This window comes from Podarcis raffonei, chromosome 17, assembly GCF_027172205.1.
Source record: "Podarcis raffonei isolate rPodRaf1 chromosome 17, rPodRaf1.pri, whole genome shotgun sequence".
NCBI classification, from domain to species: Eukaryota; Metazoa; Chordata; class Lepidosauria; order Squamata; family Lacertidae; genus Podarcis; species Podarcis raffonei.
The window spans coordinates 30,986,346-31,003,746 of NC_070618.1; the positions used below are offsets into that span (position 1 = coordinate 30,986,346).

A 17,401-nucleotide genomic window follows, 5' to 3' on the forward strand; every position below is an offset into this window, starting at 1 on the left:
TGTTCCAAAACCAAGGCAAGCTTCCCCATAGAAAGTAATGCAAAATGGATTAATCCGTTCCAGACTTTTAAAAGCAACCCCTAAAACAGCAATTTACCATGAATTTTGCTATCTAACAAGACCATGAATCCATAAAATGAAAGCAATAAGAAATGTACATTGGTACCTCGGGTTACAGACGCTTCAGGTACATACGCTTCAGGTTAAAGACTCCACTAATCCAGAAATAGTACCTCGGGTTAAGAACTTTGCTTCAGGATGAGAACAGAAATCGTGCTCCGGCGGCGCGGCAGCAGCAGGAGGCCCCATTAGCTAAAGTGGTGCTTCAGATTAAGAACAGTTTCAGGTTAAGAATGGACCTCCGGAACGAATTAAGTACTTAACCCGAGGCACCACTGTACTGCACTAGAAAATACCGCATTTTTTGCTCTATAAGATGCACTTTTTCCCTCCTAAAAAGTAAGGGGAAATATGTGTGCATCTTATGGTCTGGTGCGTCTTATAGAGCGAAAAATACGGTACTTTTTCTGAATGCTCTTCCCTGGTTGAGGATTTACCTTTTGCCTCCTTTTCAACCTTATCTCATCCTTCAAAGAAACAGGGAATGGCTGGGTTAACGTCTTTATGGTGATTCATGTATAAATAATGCTGCGTTGTGTCTTGGGAGAAGCTCTTTGAAAACAGACAGTGTATGTGTGTGTGTGTGCGCATATATATATATATATGAAAAAGCAACAGAAGATGACAAATAAGTCTTTTGCACAACTGGCAACAACCCAAAGAGGCAGGTCCTATGTGGAGTATGGCTTCCTACTGTGAAGGAAACTTCTACTGATCTGCTTTAAATTACTCTAAAGATGACCAGGCTGCACTTTAACATGTTGGAAAAGGTGAACTCTGCATTGCCCTAGTGTAGAGTTTGCAGACACAAAAATTGTTTTAGTTGCCATATTTCAAGAGGTAAACATACAGAACTGCTTGCACACAAAAAAAATTATATATATTTAAATACCCAAAATCCTGAACAATTGCTTTAAAATGTAAAATTCCCCCTGGATGGGCATGTAGGACCCCAAAAAGAGGATATTTCCGGGAAATCCTGGATATATGGTAACCCTACGTAGTGCCACATCTGCATGGCCCGAGGGTTGCTCTCTTCCAGTAGTTGAGGTGGTGGCTGTGATGATTTCAAAACTCTGAGGTTGTCAATTTGGCACATTAGTAGCACAATGGTAAGTTCAGAGCAGACCAAACAAGCTGCTATGGGAAGCTGCAGAGATTCTATGAGGAGGAGAGCAGTGTGAACATGTTGGAATAGGTGAATTCTGCATTGCCCTAGTGTAGGGTTTGCAGACACAAAAATTGTTGAGCTTTTTTTGGTTTCCATATTTCAAGAGGTAAACATACAGAACTGCTTGCACACAAAAAATGTATATATATTAAAAAACCCAAAATCCCGAACAATTGCTTTAAAATGTAAAATTCCCCCAGATGGGCATTTAGGACCGCCAAAAGAGGAATTCCTGGACGTATGGCTATCCTACGTAGTGCCAATCCTACGCATGGCTACGTAATGCCACACCTGCATGGTCTGAGGGTTGCTCTCTTCCGGTAGTTGAGGTGGTGGCTGTGATGATCTCAAAACCCTGAGGTTGTCAATTTGGCACATTAGTAGCACAGTGGTCAGTTCAGAGCAGACCAAACAAGCTGCTATGGGCATCTGCATAGATTCTACAGGGAGGAGAGCCGTATGAATGGCAACGAACCACATGGCACGATGAGCATGTTATGTGGGACCAGCTCGCTTCTGAGGGCATAAATACCGATTTTGACAAGCACAGAATCTCCCTTCATCTCTGAGCCATCCTTCACTTTCCTCATTGCAATTTGTTGGCATGGATTTGTCCATTGTACAGGAACATGCCCGCATGTTGCCAGTCCTCTGCGCCAACTTCTCCACAAGAGGCTGTGTGTCTGTTCACCTCCCTCCCTTTTAACTCTTGCAAGTCTGGTTCTGGTCCTGAAAGCCGGGCCAAATCTGCAGCAGCTCCTCCGGCCCGTAGTGATGCACCACCACCACCTTGGAGAACTTGCACTTCTCATACTTGACTTTGTACACGTTGAAGAGATCCAAGGAGCTGTTTGTCACACTGATGCCCAGCTCATACAGGCAGATTCCCATGAAGGCATCTTCCATGTTAATGACCCTGATGGTCTTTGCTACCTGGTAGATCTTCTTGGCCAGATCCCCAGAGAACACATACCCTGGGCCTGCGCAGTAGGGCGGGTAGGTCTCATTGGGGTACACCTCCCGTGGCACATACCACTTGTAGGCCTTTTCACGCATAGGCTTTGCATTCCTATAGATGTGACCTGTCATGTAGTTCTTCTTGGGTGGCAGGTGAGGCTGCAGCAGGTGGGACACCATGTAGTTCACATTGAGAAAGATGTCACTGTCTGCCTTCACCACGTAGGTGGCATTGGGGCAGAACTTGCTTATCCATTCCATGCCCATCAGAGACTTCAAGGTAAGGTTGTTGTAGGTATCCAGGAAGTCCTGCTGAATAATATCTTTGTGGATGGAACTCTCCTCTTCCAAAAGGGCCTGGAGCAAGTATCCAAATTTTTGGTGGACACCCGTCAGAAAGAGACGAAGAATGGTAACCCCAGGCACCGAGCTCTCGTTGCCCCATGTCTGCCGGATGGCCTGCCTTGTGGCAAAATCCTGGGGCTCAGTTATCACCAGCAGGATCAAGAAAGGGCTCCTCTCCCAGCATTTCTTTGGCTCGTTGAGAAGGAACTTATAATCAGTGGAATAGACAACCTCCAAGGGATGCCGCTTGGCCACTGGTTGTGGTGGTGAAAGAAGACCAGAGGGCTTGGTCTCCTTTGTCCTCTCCAGTGCAGATTCCCATTCAAATACCATGGCACTTTTACGATCGCCTGCGAAATTTGGGCTGCCCTTGAGCTTGATGTTGGGCGGCGAGGAAATCATCACAAAAGACTCCCATTTGTTCTTCGCAACAATTAGGAAAAGTAAAATAGAGCAGAAGAGGACCACAGTGGGCAAATTCTGCAGCTTGGTCATGAGCATCTTCCTGGCACCTTCACCTGCAGACTATGTGGGTGGGGGAGAGATCCTGGCCACCTCTATCGTGTTTCCAAAGGCAACCTGCAAAAGAGAAGCCCAGTGAAAGGGAGATGAATTCTGTTCTCTCTCTCTCTCTCTGTGTGTGTGTGTGTGTGTGTGTTTGTGTGCGTGCACACAAGGGGAGCTTTGGGGATCAGGCTGGGCGCACATAGAATCAGTCTGCCAACTGCCAACACACTCAAACCCTGCTCATAACACCTGCCTTCTTGCCCTTGCTATCTGTTTCTGGAAGGAAAATATGCACTCTCGGGGATTGGCATTATTCACTCAACCCATCTATTTACAGATCCATTGGAAACCGAATAAAGTGTTAGATGAGTTTGTGGGTGTCAGACTCCTGAATTCCTGGATCCAGTAAATGTTAAACTATAAGCCAGACCAGCTTCCTGATGAGGTAATCACCTGGGTGATGAGCCATTAAAGGAAAAGAAAGGGAAGGGGCTCTGTCTGAGACAGCAAAATGGTGGGGCGCCTCCCCCAGCTAGAAAGACAAAGTTAAAGTTTGGGGGGACTGTGGTGTGAACTAGAGGGAAAGCTGCAGGCTGGAAAGGCACAGAGGCAGAGCATGATGTTTGATTTCTGCTTGGCTGTGGCTGAAGGAAGGTGAGGAAGCCTCATAAGGCTACATGGCTACGGGAGAAACAATAACTTCTTTTCTTTTTTTCACAATAATATTTATTATTTTCCATATATGAACATAACAAAAAAGAAAAAATGAGTGAAACAGAAAAAAGAAAAAAAAGACAAGGAAAAAAGTATATAAAACATACAATACAACAAATCATCACTTGACTAAAACTTAATCAATTAAGATCCATCTTCATAAATATATTATTTGACTTCTTCAAATCTATTCCATCTGAATTTCTTAGTAATTATATATAGCAGTTTCCAATATCATTATTTCATAAACCATATCACAGTCATAATCATATTCCCTAACTTTTCATACATTTTCTTATTTATATATTTAATTCCAATTTAATCCTAGGCCTAATTAATTCTATCAGGTGATTACATATCTGCAGTGATCATGGAGCCCAAGAAAGTAAAATCTCTCACTGCCTTACATGTTCCCAAATGCTTTAGTTATCAAAGGGAAACGTTGAAGCTAGCAAAGTTGCAAATCAGATTTTGCTTCAGTAGTCTAATTCTCCCCAAACTTCAGGCATCATTTCCTCTGGGTTAGACAATAAAAGCACAATTTCATGTGAGAACAAAGTGATCATCTGGACTTTAACCTTGTATATCAACACTCCAATACTTTACATTGTGTTTTTTTGGTGCTGTTAAGGGTTCGACGGAAAGAGCAAATAATAGTGGATACCCTTATTTATTTATTTAATTTCTATACCGCTTTATATTTTTAATAAAAATATCAAAGTGGTTTACAGCATATTAAATCAATAAATCAATAAAACAACAGCCAGGCGATGTTCCTCCGGCCTCATGATGCAGCCCTGTTTAGGGAAGTTTTTAATGACTGATGTTTCAATGTATTTTTAACCTTCTGTTGGAAGCCACTCAGAGTGGCTGGAAAAACCCAACCAGATGGGCGGGGTAGATATAATAAATAATAAAAAGAAGAAGAAGAAGAAGAAGAAGAACAACAACAACAACAACAACAACAATTTATTTATACCCCGCCCTCCCCAGCCAAGACCGGGCTCAGGGCGGCTAACAACCAATAATAAAAACAAGTTGATTAAAATACAATTTAAAAGATTAAGATACAACATTAAAACAATTAGGGAGCAATCTCTTCATGGGAGGAGAAGGGAAAAAGAAAGAGGGGGAGGGAATCAAACTGATTCTGAGCCAAAGGTGGAACAACTCTGTCTTACAGGCCCTGCGGAAAGAAATCAGACCCTGCAGGGCCCTGGTCTCATGAGGCAGAGCGTTCCACCAGGCCGGAGCCAGAGTTGAAAAGGCCCTGGCTCTGGTTGAGGCTAATCTAAATTCCTTAGGGCCCGGGACCACTAGGGTGTTGCTATTTATGGACCTTAATGTCCTCCGTGGGGCATACCAGGAGAGGCGGTCCTGTAGGTACGAGGGTCCTAGGCCGTGAAGGGCTTTAAAGGTCAAAAGCAGCACCTTAAATCTGACCCTGTACTCCACCGGGAGCCAGTGCAGCTTGAAAAGCACTGGGTGAATATGCTCCCATGGCAGAGACCCCGTGAGGAGCCTCGCTGCAGCATTCTGCACCCGCTGGAGTTTCTGGGACAGCTTCAAGGGCAGACCCGTGTAGAGTGAATTACAGTAGTCAAGCCTGGAGGTGACCACCGCATGGATCACTGTGTCCATATAATAATAATAATAATAATTCACCTCTTCAGTATGGCTGGTGGGCCTCACACCCTAGACCAGGTGGAAAGGGCCTTGCAGGGAGCGGCCTTCATGCCTCACAGCCAGGTGATTTTCCTCCGGCCTCATGAAGGCAGCCCTCTTTAGGGAAGTTTTTAATGACAGATGTTTTAATGTATTTCTAACCTTATGTTGGAAGCCGCTTAGAGTGGCTGGGGAAACCCAGCCAGGTGGGCGGGGTTTAAATTAATAATAATAATAGTAATAATAATAATAGTTCACCTCTTCAGTAGGGCTGGTGAGGGCCTTGCAGGGAGAGGCCCTCACGCCTCACAGCTGGGCAATGTTGCTCCGGCCTCATGAGGAGCCTCTTCAGTGGGGCTGGGTGAGTCTGGGCCTCACCCCCTAGGCCAGGTGGACAGGGCCTTGCAGGGAGTGGCCTTCATACTTAAGGCCGGGCGATATTCCTCCGGCATCATGAAGGCAGCCCTGTTTAGGGAAGTTTTTAATGACTGATGTTTAACCTTCTGTTGGAAGCCACTCAGAGTGGCTGGGGAAACCCAACCAGATAGGCAGGGTAGATATAATAATAATAAATTAATTAATAATAATAATTCACCTCTTCAGTAGGGCTGGTGAGTGTGGGCCTCACCCCCTAGGCCAGGTGGAAAGGGCCTTGTGGGGAGCAGCCTTCATGCCTCACAACCGGGCGATGTTCCTCTGGCCTCATGAGGAGCCTCTTCAGTAAAACAGAGCAACAGGAGCTCACCCCTTCATGTGCATTCAAACTGCCAACCTTCTGACTGGCAAGCCCAAGAGGCTCAGTGGTTTAGACCACAGCGCAACGCACGTTCCTTTTCTAGACCTGATAGGAACCATCAGCCAGGATTGCCAGGCAAATGCCTTCTGTTGTCTCTATCCCAGAGAAGGTGCCTGCCTCACTTGTTCCTGCAACGTCCCAAAGATGGCTGTGGCATAGCTTCTCCTTGAAATACCCATGTGGACATCCATGAGCATATCTGTCACTGCACTTCTGTTTGAAGTGCTGCAACTCAGCAACCTAAACAGAGGAAGATGGAAACATTTTCTGGCTTCCCTGTTTAGCATCATTATTTGCTGCTGAAGATGTTGCACGAAGCTTCTCACACGATGAAATATTGCTGTAAACACAATGGAATATTGCTGTTGAGCTGTGTGCAATGTATTTTTTAAAATCGAAACTATATTTATTATATTTTCAGCCATTTTGAAGGGCATACTGCCAAAAAGCAGCTTTTTTTTGGTTTAACTTTAACTAAATCTCTTAGCTTGCATTTGCACCAGCTCTAGTCAGCATTACCCCTTCCCTTTTTTCAGTAAAAGAAAAGGCAAAAGTGTCAAGGTACTCAAAATGCCTGATTTTGGCACTAGGTGTTGCTATGGCGTCAGAAGCTAGACTGCTCTTCTCACCTCTTTCCCCCTTTAGGAAAATGCCCTCCATCAACTCACTTCAGTTTGTCTTGGATGCCTACATTTTTTAGCCTTTGCCCCCTCTCTGCACCAACGAACGTGGCCAAGTATGGCCAAATAAAACAAGCACTGTTCTAAAATCAAAGTCCTACAAAGTCCTTGCTGTTCTGGCTTCTGTGATGGCCTGGGATTCGGATGCTGAACCTGAGGAATCCCAGCCTGCACAGGATTCCCCGCCTCCAGAACCAGCTGAGCCGGGGCTGGGGCTTGAGCCTGAAGGGTCCTCACCTGTGCTGGATCCTCAGGTGCAGGTACCAGCTGAGTCTGCTCTGGCTCCTGAGGTGATGGAGGACCCATTGCCTGCAGGTGCTCCACTCTCAGCCCTGTTAGGGGAAGCTGAGGTTGCCTCTGGGTCCAGTAACCCTCCAGCCTCTCCTGAGCTGCTGAGGCTCAGGGCAGAGAGGCGGAGGGAACTAAGTTCCCGCAGGAGGAGTGCTCACCTCCAGGCCAGGAGAGGCGAGTCACCTGTGGACTGGGGCCACCCTGTGCATTGGGACAGATAAAAGCCAGCTGGCCCCAGTCCCAAGTTGCGGAAGCAACGTTGTTAGTAGCCTGTTGCTGACTGCACCCTGTCCTGCCTCTCTGCCGGAGCTCCTGACCTCACCTGACTCCCTGCCTTGGACCCAGCATCAGCTTTGACGGACTGCCTCCATACTGCACCTTCAACATCGGACTGGACTCGGACCTCGCCATTTGGTTAGCCCATGGGACCAGCACAGCTTCTGGGATAGCTGCACAGCCTGCATTCGCTCCATAAGACGCACACATAATATAATGTCTCTTAACTCTTAACTCTTGAGTTGTTTCTTAATTGTTTCATTTGATTATTTGTATTTTCTTTGTACTGGTTCTTTAATCTCAATCTCCTTGTATTTGTATTGTTACTTTGCACTGTACCTTTAAACTCAAACTCATTGTTATTAGCATCACCTGGAGTTGGCTTTAGATGTTTCTCAAAAAATATTGTTAGTCACAGTGACTACATTATTACATGAGCACTGCTCCACAGCGTTTGATATTTTCACTCACGTATATTCATTCGAAATAAGATTTTCAGAGACTTTGAGACTGAGATTCCATTTTAAAGTTGTTATTGTTTGAAGGAATTCTATAAAGATTGTCTATGAAGTATGCATGTGGTCATCGTGTTGCCTAAATATTGTTGACGTTCTCTTCTGCATGACAGGGGTTTGTTTGGATACTACACTTGGCCTAGGGGGCAGGGCCCAGACTCACCCAGCCCCACTGAAGAGGCTCCTCATGAGGCCGGAGGAACATCGCCCGGCTATTGTTTTATTGTTTATCTACTATTATATATTCAGGAAGCAAGAACAAATGTTTTATATTTTTATTGTCTTGGATGTGGTGTCTGCATAATAAACCTCACATTGGTAAACCAATGTGTTCTGGTCTGGAAGAATTATATGTTTAAATTAATCACATCTTACTTCATATCACATTAGTGTCTATTCTTTCAGCCAAGCCACAGAGAAAGTGTACCCTAACACTTGTGGGGGTGACTAGAGGTTGAAAACTGGCAGAAACCATACCCTCCAACATAATTTTACTATTTATACCCCACAAAAAACCTTCAGCTCTTTGTTCCGGAAAGTGGTGGTTAATTGATTTTTAGTGTGCTTCAAGGTAGGGTTGGTTCCAGCTGAACCCTCATCCAACCCATTTTTACCAAGTGACCTCTGAGGTGCCAGAGCACTTAGAGGAATACCCTCCAAAGGTCTCTAAGAATGCTGCAGTGTTTTGCAGACAAGTACGGATTCAAAAAATAATTGAGAAAGGTGTGCAAAATAGGCCTGGGGTGTGTGACGGATGAGCCCCAATGCATTTCAAGCCAGAATAAGCCCTAAATGAGGGGGGAGGGATTTGGTTCACAACAAACCTCTTATGAAGTAATTTGTTGTTTAGTCGTCTCCGACTCTTCGTGACCCCATGGACCAGAGCACGCCAGGCACTCCTGTCTTCCACTGCCTCCCGCAGCTTGGTCAAACTCATGTTGGTAGCTTCAGGAACCTTTGGCTCCCCCCACCCCCCACTCCGTTCCTTTTGCTGCAGCACCATCAGTGAGCCGCAGGATCCCGGGACACCCCAATGCTCCTCTTGGGGTTTTGGGGGTAGGCGTATCACCCTCGCACTCTTCTCCTTCACTCCACAAAGCTGAATCTGACATAGCTATCAGATTTGTGGTCTGCCTGCCATGTTGCAGAGACCTGGAAGTGGGAGGTTTTTTAATGTTTAAAGGTAAAGGGACCCCTGACCATTAGGTCCAGTCATGGCCGACTCTGGGGTTGCAACGCTCATCTCACTTTATTGGCCGAGGGAGCCGGCGCACAGCTTCCAGGTCATGTGGCCAGCATGACGAAGCTGCTTCTGGGAAACCAGAGCAGAGCATGGAAACGCCGTTTACCTTCCCTCCGGAGCGGTACCTATTTATCTACTTGCACTTTGACGTGCTTTCGAACTGCTAGGTTGGCAGGAGCTGGGACCAAGCAACAGGAGCTCACCCCATCGCGGGGATTCGAACTGCCGACCTTCTCCCTATTTGGAGAAATGATGGAGGGTATGCATTATGATAACACCCATTGGCACATGTATATATTTTGTATAAAATAATCATTTATATAAAATACGTTTATATAAAATAAATGTATCCCTTTCATCTTGTTCTTGAGCTTGGCTTTGGGTTCTGAGGGGCATGTTCTTCTTTTCTGGTGTGTGTGTGAGATTCAGCATGGGATTGGCATGCAGGTGGTGAGTCCTTCCAGGTGCTTCAATGGTCCTGGAAAAAAGACTCCTGGAAGCAGAGTCCCTGCTCCCTCCCCTCTGTGTTAGCTGGATGACGTAGGCGTTGTCTCTTCCCCTTGTGCCACACCCTCCCAGGGAAAGGTAAATTGCAGCTGACAAAGGCAGGTGGCAACCTTGAGTGAACAGCACCTCGGGCAGGTAAGTGCTCACCTGAGATGCCACAAAAAGCACCTCAGAGAAGAGAATGGGAGAGGGGTAGAAAGGCCCTCAAGGAGGGAGAGAACAAATACCTGGAGCACTGAATGAGATTTCCTTTGAAATTGATGATGGCAAAGCAGAGCAGGCATGTATTTATTTAACCATTTGCTTGGTCACCAAAGGTGACAAGCAGATGTATGCAGGTGAGTGAGCTGGGGGCTGAGCACTCTGTCTCTCATATGGCAGCCCCTTGTGTTTTTATACTGTCTCTGGAGGAGACCTAGTCTAAGGTTGCCATATTTCAAACAGTGAAAATCAGGACACAAAAGTTGCTGAAGTGGCTTTGGGGGGCGGCAGTTGTTGAATTTTTGGGGGCGGGGGCAGCTGCTGAATTTTTGTTGAGGGGAAGTTGCTTGTTGAGCTTTTTGGCAAAATTGCAAGAAAGAAAAAAGACGTGGAACCACCCAAAACAAGCGCAGGTGTGCCTGGACCATTTCTCCATATTCAGCAGAAAGCTGTTGCTTCTACTGGTGGAGAAGCAGAAAAGGCAAGTCAGCTCAATCTGTACTGGAGCCAAGACTGAAGTCTGGAGAAGGGCAATAGTAATAATTTATTTCTACCCCGCCCATCTGGCTGGGTTTCCCCAGCCACTCTGAGCGGCTTCCAACAGAAGGTTAAAAATATATTAAAACATCTGTCATTAAAAACTTTCCTAAACAGGGCTGCCTTCATGAGGCCAGAATAACATCGCCCGGCTGTGAGACGTGAAGGTCGCTCCCTGCAAGGCCCTGTCCATCTGGCCTAGGGGGTTAGGCTGAGACTCACCAGCCCTACTGAAGAGGATCCTCATGATGCTGGAGGAACATCGCCCGGCTATTGTTTTGTTGTTTATCCACTATTATTTGCTCATTCCACCGCACAGCATCAATAAAACACAATGTAAGGTTTAGGAGTGTTGATGTACAAGGTTAAAGTCCACACGATCACTTTGTTCCCACATGAAATTGTGCTTCTATTGTCTAACCCAGAGGAAATGATGCCTGAAGTTTGGGGACAATTAGACTAATGAAGCAAAAACTGATTGGCAACTAGGGGGAATCTAAATCTCTCATGCCTTGGATGCTTCACCACAGTGAAGATGTCAGTTCTTGCAAGGTTTCTTCCTTTTTATTCCAAGTTTTACCAATTGTGATTGCTCCTCAGTGACAGGGTCCAATTCAGAAGTGCCCTCAAGCTGTAGACCTGCTCCTTCCAGCAGTTTATAAAAATTATGCATAGCATAGAGAAAGCAGATTCAGAAAGCCTTTTCTCCCTCTCTAATAACACTTGAACTTGTGGACTTTCAGTGAAGCTGAATGTTGGAAGATTTAGGACAGATAAAAGAAAGTACGTATTCACTTCAAACTATGGAACTCTCACCCCATTATGAGGCAGGACTCGGAATTGCTTCCTTTTGCATTAATGGTATTCTGTGGACAAATATAGCCTGCCAATTAGGGCAAGTACAGAAAGCAACAATTGTTTTATTATATTTTTATTGCCTTGAATGTGGTGTATGCATAATAAACCTCACATTGGTAAACGAATGTGTTCAGGTCCGGGAGAATTACCGTATTTTTTGCTCTATAAGACTCACTTTTTCCCTCCTAAAAAGTAAGGGGAAATGTGTGTGCATCTTATGGAGCGAATACAGGCTGCGCAGCTATCCCAGAAGCCAGAACAGCAAGAGGGATTGCTGCTTTCACTGTGCAGCGATCCCTCTTGCTGTTCTGGCTTCTGAGATTCGGAATATTTTTTTTCTTGTTTTCCTCCTCCAAAAACTAGGTGTGTCTTGTGGTGTGGTGCGTCTTATAGAGCGGAAAATACGGTATATGTTTAAATGAATCACATCTTACTTCATCTCACATTAGTCTCTTTATTCTTTCAGCCAAGCCACAGAGAAAGTGTGCCCTAACACTTGTGGGGGTGACTAGAGGTTGAAAACTGGCAGAAACCATACCCTCCAACATTTCTCTGATGAAAATAGGGACGTCCCATTCCATAACGATTATTTTACTATTTATACCCCACAAAAAAGCTTCCCTATACAGAAATGCCTTCAGATGGCTCCGTGGTCAGATAACTCCATCCCCTCCAACATTTCTACAATGAAAATAGGGACATCCTAAGGAAAAGCAGGACATTCTGGGATGAAATCAGAAACCAGTATGGCTTTTCTAAATCAGGGATGTCCCTGGAACATAGGGCCACTTGGAGAGTTTGAGAAACTCAGGTGATGCTCCAGTTTCTCCACTTGATACAGACTCTCATCCTCAATATTTAAAAGCTGGGCAGCTCTTTGTTCCAGAAAGTTGTGCTTAATTGATTTTTAGTATTTATATAAAATAAATGTATCCCTTTCATCTTGTTCTTGTGCTTGGCTTTGGGTTCTGAGGGGCATGTTCTTCTTTTCTGGTGTGTGTGTGAGATTCAGCATGGGATTGGCATGCAGGTGGTGAGTCCTTCCAGGTGCTTCAATGGTCCTGGAAAAAAGACTCTCCTGGAAGCAGAGTCCCTGCTCCCTCCCTCCCTTCTGTTTTAGCTGGATGACGTAGGCGTTGTCCCTTCCTCTTGTGCCACACCCTCCCTGGGGAAAGGTAAATTGCAGCTGACATGCAGCTGGAGTATTCTGTCAAAGGCAGCTGGTGACCTTGAGTGAACAGCACCTCAGGCAGGTAAGTGCTCACCTGAGAGAAGAGAATGGGAGAGGGGTAGAAAGGCACCACTAAGAGGTCCCTCAAGGAGGGAGAGAACAAATACCTGGAGCACTGAATGAGATTTCCTTGAAATAGATGATGGCAAAGGTGTTTCATAGAGCAGGCTTGTATTTATTAAACCATTTGCTTGGTCACCAAAGGTGACAAGGACATGTATGCAGGTGAGTGAGCTGGGGGCTGAGCACTCTGTCTCTCATATGGCTGCCCCTTGTGTTTTTATACTGTCTCTGGAGGAGACCTAGTCTAAGGTTGCCATATTTCAAACAGTGAAAATCAGGACACAAAAGTTGCTGAAGTGGCTTTGGGGGCGGGGGGACAGTTGTTGAATTTTGGGGGGAGGGAAAAGTTGTTGAGTTTTTGTTGAGGGGAAGTTTTTTTTTGAGCTTTTTGGCAAAATTGCAAGAAAGAAAAACCGTCCGAACTGCCCGAAAGAAAGCGCAGGTGTGCCTGGACCATTTCTCCATATTCACCAGAAAGCTGTTGCTTCTTCTGGTGCAGAAGCAGAACAGGCAAGTCAGCTCAATCAGTACTGGAGCCAAGAATGAAGTCTGGAGAAGGGCAAGGGCAGCAAAGAATCTCAGCAAAACCCTCACAATTAATTAAGACCTATAAGTAGTTTATCAAAAACTATATTTAACAATAGGGTTAACAAGTTCTTGAACCAAGAGGAGAGTCTCCAGTTTATTGAGCTGCAAAAAACCCAACCTTTTAAACAAATACAGTAACATGAATAACAGAACTAGAGAAGGGAACATATTAATCACTGTGAATCTGAAAGCAATACAGACACACCTATTGGTCCATGGCGGCCCATGGGATAAAACCCAAAGAGAGACAGCAGCAAAGCTCCTTTATTAAGATGGATTGAAAGTAATGAGCAAGCTTCTAAGTTCATCAGAATTCTTCTCCTCAGGGTGGATATTAACCAAAAAGAAAAGGGAAAGGGGTGGTGTTTTGATTGAACTATTACTATTTGGACTCCTGTCCTGAGATGGAGAGGAGAGCAGCCCATTGATTTTAAAGTGAATGTTCTAATGGGTACCCGACCTTTTGCAGCTTTATGCCAACAAGGCAGGGGGAAGGAGAAAGCTCTGAGCAAATGTAACTCCATGACTGAGCTTTGTGCCAACTCCACCATGTCTCCCCCTCCACCCCTTTGAGCCACCAACATAGGGGCTCCACCAGCACAAGGATGGTAGAACCACTATGTTAATACACTTTCAGGCTTTGCCAGTGCGAGTAAAATTAAGAATGGTCCTTTTCCCACCAAGAAGGTGTATGTCAGGATAACAATTGTACAGGAATAGTAATAGTAATAGTAATAGTAATAGTAATTTGGCCTAATTTGGAAATACAGGGAGGAATTCCATGTAGCACAATGGCAATTGTTCCATCAGTGCAAGCTTTTCAGCTTACCAGACACCCTGGCACACACCCAGCTGGGCCCTTTACCCAGAGTTTGTGTTTCCTTTTGGAAGTGAGGCACAGTGGAGACTGTGTGGTCTTTATTTGGTTAATTGACACATACATATATACAACCTGAGCCTATGATGGAGAGGGCCGGAGCATAATCACCTCAATAAGTTATTGTTTCTCCCGTAGCCACAGCTTGTGGATCCAAGCAGAAATCAAACATCATGCTCTGCCTCTGTGCCTTTCCAGCCTGCAGCTTTTCCTCTAGTTCACACCAGAGTCCCCCAAAACTTTAACTTTGTCTTTCTAGCTGGGGGAGGCTGGGGGAGGGGGCCTATCCATTTGGTGTCCCAGACAGAGCCCCTTCCCTTTGTTTTCCTTTAACACTTACTGGATCCAGTAGTTCAGGAGTCTGGCACCCACAAACTCATATAACACTTTATTTGGATTCCAATGGATCTGTAAATAGATGGGTTGAGTGAATAATGCCAATCCCCGAGAGTGCATATTTTCCTTCCAGAAACAGATTGCAAGGGCAAGAAGGCAGGTGTTATTAGCAGGTCTTGAGTGTGTCGACAGTTGGCAGACTGATTCTATGTGCGCCCAGCCTGATCCCCAAAGCTCCCCTTGTGTGTGTGTGTGTGTGTGCGCGCGCACACACACACACACAACAGAACAGAATTCATCTCCCTTTCACTGGGCTTCTCTTTTGCAGGTTGCCTTTGGAAACGGGACAGAGCTGGCCAGGATCTCTCCCCCACCCACATAGTCTGCAGGTGAAGGTGCCAGGAAGATGCTCATGACCAAGCTGCAGAATTTGCCCACTGTGGTCCTCTTCTGCTCTATTTTACTTTTCCTAATTGTTCCGAAGAACAAATGGGAGTCTCTTGTGATGATTTCCTCACCGCCCGACATCAAGCTCAAGGGCAGCCCAAATTTCGCAGGTGATCGTAAAAGTGCCATGGTATTTGAATGGGAATCTGCACTGGAGAGGACAAAGGAGACCAAGCCCTCTGGTCTTCTTTCACCACCACAACCAGTGGCCAAGCGGCATCCCTTGGAGGTTGTCTATTCCACTGATTATAAGTTCCTTCTCAACGAGCCAAAGAAATGCTGGGAGAGGAGCCCTTTCTTGATCCTGCTGGTGATAACTGAGCCCCAGGATTTTGCCACAAGGCAGGCCATCCGGCAGACATGGGGCAATGAGAGTTTGGTGTCTGGGGTTTCCATTCTTCGTCTCTTTCTGACGGGTGTCCACCCAAAATTTGGATACTTGCTCCAGGCCCTTTTGGAAGAGGAGAGTTCCATCCACAAAGACATTATTCAGCAGGACTTCCTGGATACCTACAACAACCTTACCCTGAAGACTCTGATGGGCATGGAGTGGATAAGCAAGTTCTGCCCCAATGCCACCTACGTGGTGAAGGCAGACAGTGACATCTTTCTCAATGTGAACTACATGGTGTCCCACCTGCTGCAGCCTCACCTGCCACCCAAGAAGAACTACATGACAGGTCACATCTACAGGAATTCAAAGCCAGTGCGTGACAAGGCCTACAAGTGGTATGTGCCACGGGAGGTGTACCCCAATGAGACCTACCCGCCCTTCTGCGCAGGCCCAGGGTATGTGTTCTCTGGGGATCTGGCCAAGAAGATCTATCAGGTAGCAAAGACCATCAGGGTCATTAACAATGAAGATGTCTTCATGGGAATCTGCCTGTATGAGCTGGGCATCAGTGTGACAAACAGCCCCGGGGGTCTCTTCAGCGTGTACAAAGTCAAGTATGAGAAGTGCAAGTTCTCCAAGGTGGTGGTGGTGCATCACTACGGGCCGGAGGAGCTGCTGCAGATTTGGCCCGGCTTTCAGGACCAGAACCAGACTTGCAAGAGTTAAAAGGGAGGGAGGTGAACAGACACACAGCCTCTTGTGGAGAAGTTGGCACAGAGGACTGGCAACATGCGGGCATGTTCCTGTACAATGGACAAATCCATGCCAACAAATTGCAATGAGGAAAGTGAAGGATGGCTCAGAGATGAAGGGAGATTCTGTGCTTGTCAAAATCGGTATTTATGCCCTCAGAAGCGAGCTGGCCCCACATAACATGCTCATCGTGCCATGTGGTTCGTTGCCATTCATACGGCTCTCCTCCCCGTAGAATCTCTGCAGCTGCCCATAACTGACCATTGTGCTACTAATGCGCCAAATTGACAACCTCAGGGTTTTGAGATCATCACAGCCACCACCTCACCTACTGGAAGAGAGCAACCCTTCGGCCATGCAGGTGTGGCACTAGGCATAGGGTTGCCATATATCCAAGATTTCCCAGAAATATCCTCTTTTTGGGGTCCTACATGCCCATCCAGGGGGAATTATACATTTTAAAGCAATTGTTCGGGATTTTGGGTTTTAATATATATATACATGTTCTGCATGTTTACCTCTTGAAATATGGCAACCAAAAAAAGCTCAACAATTTTTGTGTCCGCAAACCCTACACTAGGGCAATGCAGAGTTCACCTGCTCCAACATATTGAAATGCAGGCTGGTCATCTTCAGAATAATTTAAAGCAGATCATTAGAAGTTTCCTCCACAGTAGGAAGCCATACTCCACATAGGATATGCCTCTTTAGGTTGTTGCCAGTTGTGCAAAAGACTTATTTGCCATCTTCTGTTGCTTTTTCATATATATAAACACACACACACACACACACACACACACACACACACTGTGTTTTCAGAAAGCTTCTCCCAACACACAACGCAGCATTATTTATACATGAATCACCATAAAGACGTTAACACAACCATCCCCTGTTCTCTTTGAAGGATGAGATGTTGATAGATAGATAATTTATAATAAATAAAAACAATAAAAGCAGCATTCATAAAGATAAAATATACAATTAGAGCAGATTGCAGCAATAGCTCATGAGTTAAAATTGAGATATATACATACACATGTACAACGGAGATTTGGGCTACCATAAAAACTGACCCTGAGGCGCCCCAAAGGGCGGCTTCAGCTTTTCCCTTGTAAACTATATTATTCTAGAGGATGATCTGTGCCTACAGATCTGAGCGCAGAATCTGGCTACCAGCCAGGTCGTCTTGTGATCTTTGCCTAAGAGGAGAGAATTAAGTTGTGGTTCGAGGACCCGACCCCCGCGATGTGGAAAGAATACACAAGGAGACGTTATATAAGGTTAATGGGCAATGAAAGGCCACAACTTTATTGATTACAGCAGTGAAAAGGTATTGGCTTAGGCATTGGATCTCTCAAGCAAGTGGGTTTATTCACCAGTAGGTGG

The 17,401-nt window shown here is 45.6% G+C and overlaps 2 protein-coding genes across 5 annotated transcripts in view; one reads left to right on the forward strand and one right to left on the reverse strand.

The window, feature by feature from the left end:
* The window catches only part of LOC128404807 (beta-1,3-galactosyltransferase 2-like), a 25,740-nt gene extending 9,479 nt beyond the window's left edge, over positions 1 to 16,261 (forward strand). The window contains exons 1-2 of one of the 2 annotated variants that reach the window (XM_053370751.1): positions 12,564 to 12,636; positions 14,807 to 16,261. In XM_053370751.1, the coding sequence (XP_053226726.1) occupies positions 14,885 to 15,985 (1,101 nt within the window). In that variant the 5' untranslated portion in view covers positions 12,564 to 12,636; positions 14,807 to 14,884 and the 3' untranslated portion in view covers positions 15,986 to 16,261. Of the gene's footprint in view, positions 1 to 12,563; positions 12,637 to 14,806 lie in introns of those variants that run through there. The other variant, XM_053370752.1, reaches the window with a different exon arrangement.
* The window catches only part of LOC128404806 (beta-1,3-galactosyltransferase 2-like), a 45,861-nt gene continuing 29,769 nt past the window's right edge, over positions 1,310 to 17,401 (reverse strand). Inside the window, exons 1-2 of one of the 3 annotated variants that reach the window (XM_053370748.1) lie at positions 6,075 to 6,678; positions 1,310 to 3,172 (exon numbers count right to left, since the gene is read on the reverse strand). In XM_053370748.1, the coding sequence (XP_053226723.1) occupies positions 1,994 to 3,094 (1,101 nt within the window). In that variant the 5' untranslated portion in view covers positions 3,095 to 3,172; positions 6,075 to 6,678 and the 3' untranslated portion in view covers positions 1,310 to 1,993. Of the gene's footprint in view, positions 3,173 to 5,737; positions 5,947 to 6,074; positions 6,679 to 17,401 lie in introns of those variants that run through there. The other 2 variants (XM_053370749.1, XM_053370750.1) reach the window with 2 other exon arrangements.